A 10634-nucleotide genomic window follows, 5' to 3' on the forward strand; every position below is an offset into this window, starting at 1 on the left:
ACAATGGAGAAACCCAATATTAAGGGGTTTGGTGCAAACCAGAGGGCACCATACAGTCCACAGGGGTGCACAAGGTGCTCTAATTCTTGGGTCCAGAACTAAATGAATCCTACAAATGCTAAAGTTCCTGAAAGAAAAGAAAGAAAACTGGCGTCACTTTCATCACCAAACTGAATTGCACAAAAAATAATGACTGTTTACAAAAAGGTTTCCTGATCACTCCCCATCTGCCATTGGTCGAAAAACAGATAATCTTGCCCCATGCCATGGTTGAGCCAGGTACTATGTCCAGCTGGCCAGTATTGTTTAACAAACAGATAAAAAAAATAATAATAAAAAAAATTGTATGAGAATTTATAAATTCTGTAAGAGAATTAAATGAGAATAAAAATAAATCTGATCGAATGTGGTAATTTTACATGTACATTTTACAGATTGTACATTTTTTTTTTGTGTGTCAACAGGACTCCCATGGGAGCCCAGCAGACATGGGACCTAAAAATAAAACCAATGACGACATTATTACATTCTCTTGTAAAGTCAAATGTGTACGCTCAGCTAAGCAGTCTCTGGGACAGAAACTAATTTGAATACGTTGAAGAAAACGAGGTAAATGATGTGTCTTGTGTGTTTAGCGCAGAATGGTGCAGTGCAGTAAATCTGGCCATTGTGCGCTTCATGATGCAATCACCACACACACACACACACACACACACACACACACACACACACACACACACACACACACACACACACACACACACACACACACACACAAAAGCACATTACCAATGAATGCACACACACACATCTGTCAGTTCTACTCCATTTCCTTTGGTTGTGGTGTGACACACAGCTAATAATAGCACCTAGCGGTCTGACCCAACAGCCCCTAGGGCTCCAGCGTTCATCTTGAAGGGCACCGCGTGAGTCTCTTGCCCATCTTCATTGCTACGGTTCTTTTAAATAGAGCACAAGTGTTATATAACTGCCCGGTGCATTCATGAATGAGAGTGGAGGAGGGGTGCTACATTCATACTGGAAGACTGCACCTCTCCTCAGCTGTCCTTCTGCTGAAACGAATGCGGGAAAGCTAAATGCTGCTCGCAGATCTTGTTTGTGTGAGGGGATCTGTGGGTGTTTACGAACAGGACCCATTATGCTCAAGAGCGTTCACGTAAATGTGATCACCCTTTCAAAATGAAATTAGCTCTGAGGAGGATCCTTGAAATGAAATGAGGAACAGGGCTGTCAGAGACGTGTAGTACACTAGCGACTGTTGCTAGGCAAAAAGCAGAGGGTCCACATCAGCAGGTTTCCACACAAGAAATACTCTGAGGAATTTGTTTCATGTACACTCGGTCGTGAGAGTATTCCTGAATCTACATTTAATTAAATTCCATTGGTTTATTCATAAAGCTGCAGCTGAAATAATTGCTCTTTTTTGGGGGGAGGGGGAATTTAGAGTATCTGCTTGATCCCTGTAAAAACATGTTCTAGTACTTTATGAAAGGTCATGCAACACACTTATAATGGGTTTATCATTCTTGAAGAAAGCACGGCATGGTCAGATAACAGGAGTGAGTTTTGTGGGGAGGTGCTCTTTAATGCAGTCTGACCTTGAATTAAATCCAATGCATTTTTTTATTACATTTTTTATGTGTAGTGCTTTTCACAATACAAACTGCTACCAAGCAACAGCAAGTACATGAACAGGTCAAATTTAACCCCAAATTGTATATTGCTGAATTAAAAGTATTTTCATGACATTTAAGCAAATTTTCCCCAAATTCTAAGCAAAATAAAAATCCTTAAAAATAATAATATTTAAACTGTACTATAAATCATTGAATTTTTTTAATATTTTTTTTTTATGTATGGTCAATTATATATATAAATAATTTACAAAAAAAAAATATAACAAAATGTTCAGATGAAAAGAGAACTCTGTTGGACCACAATATAGATTTAATGTGGCATAACTGCTCTTATACTCACTCAACTATAGAAACTGAACTGAAATGTCTTATTACTTAAAGTTGTTTACTTCTTTTAAATGTTGATTTCTGCTGTAACTTCCCCAAACAATATTTAATGTACACTTTGAAGAGTGGGATATAACCAGGAAAAAGGAGGTACTGATGAACAACTGCCATTCCTGAGGCATCTGAAAACTGTTCATGTCAAATGGATGATATAGCAAAATAGGTTATAGCTACACAAAAACAAAATAATTGATTAAAACAGGACTTTTATTCTTCTCCTTTTGCCATACTCCTTAAGTATTTATATGTCTTATCTTCATTTCTTCTTTTGGACCTTTGCACGTCCTGATTTTGCCGACTTAGACATGTTCCTGGGTCAACATATTTTGTTGATCCTGGACCAACATATCCACCCCTAAACATAAAAACGATTGAAACCTTGGTTGTAAGTCTAAACTTGACATAAACTGTAAACTTGTCCCTCAAATCTGATTGGTTGATTGGAATGTTGTTCCAGAATCAACAAAAATGTTGATCCAGGATCATGATGCATTTGCTGAAATCAGATTCTGTAACCTTCCCAGTGGACTTTTCAAAGAAAAGAAAACAACAACATGGTGATCAATGACCAATATAATGACAACCCATACACAATACAGTTTCATAGTAGCACATTTTATCTACACAAATTGCTGAAATGAAATGAAGAAGTTACATTTTATTTTACACTGTAAATGTGTGAGGTTTGTTGTTTGTGCTGTAGTGACAGCAGCGGTGTATAAACCTTTTCCCTGTTTTCCCTCCTCCTCTCATCACTCTTTTACTAACTCCTGGTTGCCATGGAGAATTGTGTTGATCTCTTGTACCGAGAGCGATTGCACTGTCTGCTGAGGACTGGATGATATTCACAGAGCTACAGTCTTCACATTGTACATCTCAATGATGCTTTGACCAAACAGATACTGGTTCCCATTTCTACATGAAAAGGCATCTAAATGCAATCTAATGCAGAAAACTCTAACGTGATCAACCACCACAAACTCTCAGGTCAATTATTCGCAATCTGATTTAAGTATCAGTTGGAGACACAGATGTCAAGATATGTTAAACATGAATAGGCCCTGATTTATTGCACAATTTGTATGTAAATATGAGCAAAATAGGTAGATCATTGTGCTAGCAAAGCCAAGGTCACAGGTTTGAAAATGCAAGTGCAGTTGTTTCTACTTCATCCAACCCTTTAAATGTACCTTTGTTGGTGGAAGCAAATGACATCAGATTGCTTGAATAATATTAAATAATATTTTATTGAATCATTGTTTTAATTTAGATGTAGCACATTTTTAAAGTGTTTATGCCTCGAATACACATTAAGTCTGCTCAATGCTCCAAAAAATTTTCATAGAGTACTGTTGAATTCAAATGAACATTTTTACTCTAAATAAAATAACAAAAATGTAGAATTCTGGTTTGAGGTTGCATGCAAATTAGTGCATTCATATATTTAACTTAATTAGTAAATACATGTTAATCTGTTTTTATGGCAATTTGTGAACAAAAAGACACACTAATGATAGAAACAAATACCATTTAAACAGGAATTTCTCCTTCAGCTGTAGTGTGTCCCATCTGATGTGTGGAAAAGGACATTTGGCAACATACTGGAGTCTGTCTGCATTGCGCATTACACATCCACTCACTCACTCACCCACTCACTCTCTCTCCCTCGCTCACCCTCCCTCCCTCTCTCTCTCTCTCGCTCTCTCTTTGTATGTGTCTCCACTGTTCTGCTGCACCGGTTTGAGGAGCACTGCAAGTTTGCTGTTGTCTGACGGCAGTAGGATGTGTATTGTGGATGTATTTTATTCTTGCTGTATGAATGTGAGGCTGTAATGTGAGATCTATTTTTAATTACACATAGGAGGTTTTGCGCAGATCTTTCCTGCACTGTTCCTCAATCTGACTGCCCACGTAAGTACAAAGACAGTCATTTTATAACATCCCCATTGGCATCATTTGGTATCACTCTCATTCTCTTCGTTATAAATGAATAATAATCATATTGGCAAATAGTGTCCTGATATTTGCTGAGAGCTAGTTAAAAAAATAAAAATAATTATAATGATAAAGAACCATATTGCATGTTTTGAGTATGTGTGTGTGTATACAAGAGCAAGAGCATATGTTCTCTACATAGCTGTCTCACAAGAGGAAATGTTCTGTCTGCTTCTGTAGGGTTAAACTTGCTTTCAGGACACTTGGAAATCTATTTGACAAGCAAGTCCATTTCAAATTCATTTCACCCAATCAGATCTTATTTGATCCTTAGAATCGTATTAAATATTATTGTGCAGTCTTAACCAGAACGTTATGTGCATTGTACTAGAATATCTTGCTAGTAGACTGAAGAAATTCACTGAGCAAAGATGTTTAAAATCTGATATTTTCATGATGGTCATGTTGGGAACTTTGTGTTCTGAAAAACCTTTTATTTTATTTTTGAATATGATTCAAAATATAGTTTAGGATCAGTAGAAATTTCTTATCACTTCCCTGTGGATTTTTTTTATTTTTTTTATCTAGGTACAGGACATATTTCATCTCTGTCATGGTATCTGAGGTATCCCATTACTCCCCTTAATTTTCTGGCTGACTATGAAGTAGATGCAGAGCTCCATTGGACATGGAGATGGTCGACATTTGGTGGAACATGATGCTGGATGTCCTGTTGGGTCATTGACTATTCAAACTGCAGGGCATTGGATGCGTACTCAACCCACCTGAACATCCACTGCCATCCAGTACTGCGAGTTTGATCTCCAGGATGACTGTGGTGGTTGCTGGAGATAATATAGACGAGACGTCCTCCACTCTGCAGGGACAACCGCAGGACTCGCAGTATTCCCCCGAGTGCTGCGAGCGGGTGGTCATCAACATCTCAGGGCTGCGCTTTGAGACACAACTCAAGACACTTGCCCAGTTCCCAGAGACCCTACTAGGCAACCCCAAAAAAAGGATGCGCTACTTTGACCCTTTAAGGAACGAGTACTTCTTTGACAGAAACCGCCCAAGTTTTGATGCCATACTCTACTACTATCAGTCAGGGGGGAGGTTAAGAAGACCCGTCAATGTACCCTTGGATATGTTCTCTGAGGAAATAAAGTTTTATGAGCTTGGAGAAGAAGCTATGGAAAAATTTCGAGAGGATGAGGGCTTTATTCGTGAGGAAGAGCGCCCCCTGCCGGAGAATGAGTTTCAGAGACAGATTTGGCTGCTGTTTGAGCATCCCGAGAGCTCAGGACCTGCCAGAGGGATCGCGATTGTCTCCGTCATGGTTATTCTCATTTCTATTGTCATATTTTGCTTGGAGACTTTACCAGAGTTGAAAGAGGATCCACATGGACGGCTCCAGGTGATAGGCAACAGCACATTCTACTACAAACCAAATATTTTTACCGATCCGTTCTTTGTCGTGGAGACACTCTGCATCATTTGGTTTTCTTTTGAGCTGATTGTCCGTTTTTTCGCTTGCCCAAGTAAACCTGCCTTCTTCAAAAACATGATGAACACGATCGACATAGTGTCCATCATTCCATATTTCATAACGCTCGGAACGGAGTTGGCAGAGGACCCCGACGGTGGAAAGGAGGTGAAGGGTGGAGGAGAGCAGGCCACGTCTCTTGCCATTCTCAGGGTTATCCGCTTGGTTAGGGTGTTTCGGATATTTAAGCTGTCCAGACACTCCAAGGGGCTTCAGATCTTGGGCCAGACTCTGAAAGCCAGCATGCGTGAGCTAGGACTTCTCATCTTTTTCCTTTTCATCGGCGTAATCTTGTTTTCCAGCGCGGTGTATTTTGCCGAGGCCGAAGAGAAGGATTCCTTCTTCACAAGTATCCCAGATGCTTTCTGGTGGGCGGTGGTTTCGATGACAACCGTGGGGTATGGAGACATGTACCCTGTTACGATTGGGGGCAAGATAGTAGGCTCTCTATGTGCCATTGCTGGAGTGCTAACGATTGCGCTTCCAGTGCCTGTGATTGTGTCCAACTTTAACTATTTCTATCACAGAGAAACCGAAGGAGATGAACAGGCACAGCTCCTCACAGTGAGCAACCCGAACATCGCGTCCGACTCCAACTCCAGTCGTCGCAGCTCGTCTGTCGTCAGCAAGTCAGAATACATGGAGATTGACGATGACCTCAATAACAGCATTGATAATTTTCGAGAGGCGAACCTGCGAACTGGGAACTGCACAGTTGCGAATCAGAACTGTGTAAATAAAGGGAAGCGTCTCACAGATGTATAGATTTCCAGTGTAATTCTAGGCCAATACAAGACTGTACATATTGTAGTCTATTCATATATCAGAATGCTTAAACTGGGCCTCTGATAATGTATTATTTCATTGCGTATGTTTGATCTCAAGTCCACAAGAATTGCTTCGATTCTGTTTGAAGAACAGAATGGTAGTCTAAAATATGCCTATGGACACCAATAAGTAAAAGACAGAATAACTATTAATCGGATGGTTAGAGTACATGGATATATAAATGCACCTTACCCCAAAATATTATTAGTTATTCAGTGACTCATTTGCAAAAATTACATTTGCATGTAGAACAATTACTTTTTTGTACCGTATGTTCATCATTTATTTATGTACTTGTTTATTTGCTCATTTAAGGCTTCTTTAAGTCATTTGCAAACTGAATGTTGATTAATTATGCAGATCATGGCATGTTTTATGAAACGTTGAGGTCTGTTTGATATGGTACTATGTATCTTGCTTTAATAATACATGACATTAATATGAACTTCATCACTCATAGCCAAGCCGACAGTACGACTCTCTTGGACACCAACCACTGCCCATTAAAAGCACAACTTTCTTAAACATCTTTAAAAACAAACTATGTAAAATCTGTTCCAGGCAGTATTACATTTTTAAAAGTATAACTTCATTTGTTAAAGCTTTTTAAATGTACATATTCAACACTATGCTTAATCAATCATTCGATTTATTTATCTATATAAAATAATTGTAATTATTATATTGAAATATATATTATATTTAATACATTATGATTACATATTTAATTATTATTTAAATAAATCATTTAATAGTGCCTTCAGTCCTCTAACTGACATAGAGTGTCTCTACATGCAATAGTTACTGTAAAACATTTGCAAATCTTAAGCATATGATGTGTCGAGGGATATTCCAGAGCTGCTGGGATTGAATATCAGGAAATGGTCCCTCAACATCCTTGTACATAAAATTGAATTAAGTACATCTTGCTGCATCAGACATTGCTTTCAAAGAAGTATGAAACATGTTTTTTCATCTTTATGTATTCTTTTGCAATGGCTGTTTTTTGCTCATTGGTTTCTTTGGATCTACCTCAGTGTGGTCATGCATAATATGCTTGTGAATGCACAACTTCATATCCAGTCAAATTATCCTGTCCTGTGGGTTTAGCGAGTTGGGGCAAAGTTGAGTATGCAATAGAAGTGAAACACTTCCATTTAAAATAAGTCCACAAAACTATAATTACAAACAAAGTTTAGAAATAGTACACAGTTTTTGTTTAAAGCAATTAGACGATTCTGAGTGATGCAAAACACAAGCGCTAATAGTGCTGTATAATACGCACAGGTCTGCATCAGGGACTGTAATTGGTAGAAACTGCCATTACTTTAATATCCGTATATCAATGTGGTCTAAAAAGAAAACCTTTAATTTGAGTGTACATGTTGTCTTTTAAAATCTAATGCACTTTAATGAGAATTTATGTATTTATAGGTTTAGCAACAGGAATGACATAAAAGTACGAAAGGTAAAATAAAGAATCTAAAGACTAATAAATCTGTTGATTTGTCCACGCTAAGGATGTGTGTTAAGCACCATAACCAGCATAGGTGTTTTACAACCCTTTAATTCGTTCTTTGGGGCATTTATTATATTCACTTAAATACTAAACATCACAACTGTGATGCTTTGCCAGCAAGTTAAATAGCTGAGATAAAAAACTCTTTAAGAAACTACATTTTTTACAAAGACAATGTGTTTATACAAGTCTGTAAAAGAAATACATGCCAGAGTGGTGTTTATTTACTGTGAATATAGATGTCTGCAGTTTAAGAAACACACACGTTTATATAAAACGTTAAAGAATAAAATACAATACAAAACAGTGGACCAAAAAGAGTTTATGTAATTTATGTAGATTATGAATATGGAAGTAAAAATGGCAATAATTAAAATTTGTCAATATATTATGTTACAGTAAATCAAATTCAAATTTACCATCTGTGATATAGAATGGATAAAAAAAATAAAAATAAAAATAGAAACAATTTAACAGGGTTCTGAATCTTTATCATGTGTGGGAATTATTCTGTGTATTTACATAATCATCCAGGCTTCTAACTTTGTCAGCATTATTTTGATTTCTTTTGAAGATGGAATGGTTTGGTATCACTGCATCACCGCTGAAAAATCCAGTATGAATTCCATGTTGGTCCTGTTGGTTCTGGCTGGTTTATGCTGGTTAGAGTTGGTATAGTGCTGGTCTAGCTGGTGCAAAACAGGGGATATATCTAACAACAGAACCACACGTCACAGCAGTCTTAGGACAGCAGTGTCAGACCTGAAGTTAGGGTGGTGCTGACGATCGCATATCCCGCCCCAACCACTAAACCCACACTTCACTATATCTATAAGCTCTTCCTTAATGAATGAACCCACTGAACCTACCCTTAATGATGCTATAAGCTCCACACCAACACAGGTCTAAGACTGCTGGCCTGGTGCTGCTGTCCTCAGACTGCTGTATGGCTCTGTGGTTCTGCAGCTGGTTATTATCGCAAAACATACCTTATGCTGGTGAATTCATAAGCATTTCTGTATTAAATGGCTTCTTTTTAAAAACAAAGCCTGGTTTCCATGTTGGGCTTGTCATATCAGTGTTATGCCATAAATGAAACTAAAGCACTTTGATATTATGCATGCAGGCAGCTCTGGGCTTATGTTGCTCTGACATGAATCATGCAAATGCTGGGAAAAGCTTCTTTTTTTTTATTCTTAAATAATCAAATCACTTCATTTGTTTTTTTGGTGGTTGGCATACTTTTAATATGTGTTGACTATTTATGTGCTGATAAGATGTATTCTATAACATGACACTATGACCATTTTAAATCACTTTTTTTTTTTAACAGTTTTTAAAGAATGTTTTTCTAAATTCATTTCAACTCAAACTTTAGAATAAATGAAAAGCTTCAAGGATTCACATTGATAAATAAAAATTATTAAAATCCCTCAATGCCTCAAAAAAGAGTTGTTATTTCTGTTCAATTTCAAAAGTTTAAAGGGCACGAAACGGATGTTGCGATAGTCTATTGTGACGTATCCGAGTGAAATGGTTTCTGGAATGAGAAAAATGTTGGGCGGGATTTGATTTCATCCCTCGGGAATTGATTGTATCATAGGAAGTTGGGCGTTGCTAAATAAATGAAGGCAGATCTGAATGTCAGTTTGCATTTGGTTGTGGACGATATTTTGCGATGTCAACGAAAGCTAGAGATATCGTCAAAAGCATATCGGCCATATCAAGTTTTAGCATTTCCAATTAATGTATTACATTATTATTATAAGGCTACTTTTATTATTAAATTAATATTACAATTAATTTGCCATGCAATAATTTCATAGCGCATCATTGCATAACGATGAGCTGCAATGATAATAAAAATATGTTAGATTAGCTTACTCCTCATTTCAAAAGCAACTTGTTTAACACTTAATACTTCTCGTTTTTTCACCACATATGGGCCACAAGAGAAATATTAAGAAAATAAATTGAGACAGTAAGGCCTATATACTCACCGTTATCAGCACGTTGAAGTAGATTCAGCGCTCATCGTCTCTGAAAGAATCTGCGACATTAATGCAGCAGCCAGTTTTTACTTTTGCTTTCTGTAGTGAATAATTGACTAGGGTTTGAGACTCCTTCACCAGAATAGAGCGGGTCGAGTAGGACCAGTTACAAATGGTGAACTGTTAGTCGGACAAGTGAGGTTTGGTACAAAAATGTGAAAAATGTCCTAATTTTGAGCAAGTCTTTGGATGAACTCATCTTTTCATGTTTCTACATCACAATACAGGTATTACACCTACTGTATTACATTTTCAACAAATATTGATTGATTGATTGATTGATTGATTGATTGATTGATTGATTGATTGTATGTATGTTTATCCACTAAAATGATGTAAGCCCTGTCTTCACCTTACTGCAATCAGACATTTGGCATTATTATACCATTATTTATATATATATATGAGCATCAAATGCAAAGGGCAAATGCAGAGACTAATAATGGTCCACTTGTTATTTTTACTACCTTTAATAGCCAGAACAATCAAAAACAATCTGGTGTGTATTTTCTATTGAAGAGTGTATGCATGCACATGGCTTAAGAAAAAGGACGGTTTGGCAGAGCCTTTGAGCTCTGTGCATGTGAGGTTGGCGTGGGAGGAGAGAAGCAGGGAAAAATATACAGACCTGAAGAGAAGAGGGTGAGAGAGAGAGAAAGACTAAAAATGAGAGTGAAAAAAAGAAGGAGAGGTAGGCAGAAAAGAGGAGA

At 37.3% G+C, this 10634-nt stretch overlaps 1 protein-coding gene across 1 annotated transcript; it reads left to right on the forward strand.

The window, feature by feature from the left end:
• Positions 1–3779: 3779 nt before the first annotated feature.
• kcna1b (potassium voltage-gated channel, shaker-related subfamily, member 1b) lies at positions 3780–9326 on the forward strand. Its single transcript, XM_082167433.1, has 2 exons — positions 3780–3956; positions 4569–9326. Exon 2 carries the CDS (start codon positions 4810–4812, stop codon positions 6289–6291), a length of 1482 nt encoding a protein of 493 aa, XP_082023559.1. The 5' UTR covers positions 3780–3956; positions 4569–4809; the 3' UTR covers positions 6292–9326.
• Positions 9327–10634: the final 1308 nt, after the last annotated feature.

The sequence above is a fragment of the Leuciscus leuciscus genome (assembly GCF_965113295.1).
Source record: "Leuciscus leuciscus genome assembly, chromosome: 4".
NCBI lineage: Eukaryota > Metazoa > Chordata > Actinopteri > Cypriniformes > Leuciscidae > Leuciscus > Leuciscus leuciscus.

Coding starts and splice junctions, on each gene's coding strand:
- kcna1b (XM_082167433.1), top strand. CDS start 4,810: ATGACTGTGGTGGTTGCTGGAGATAATATAGACGAGACGTCCTCCACT.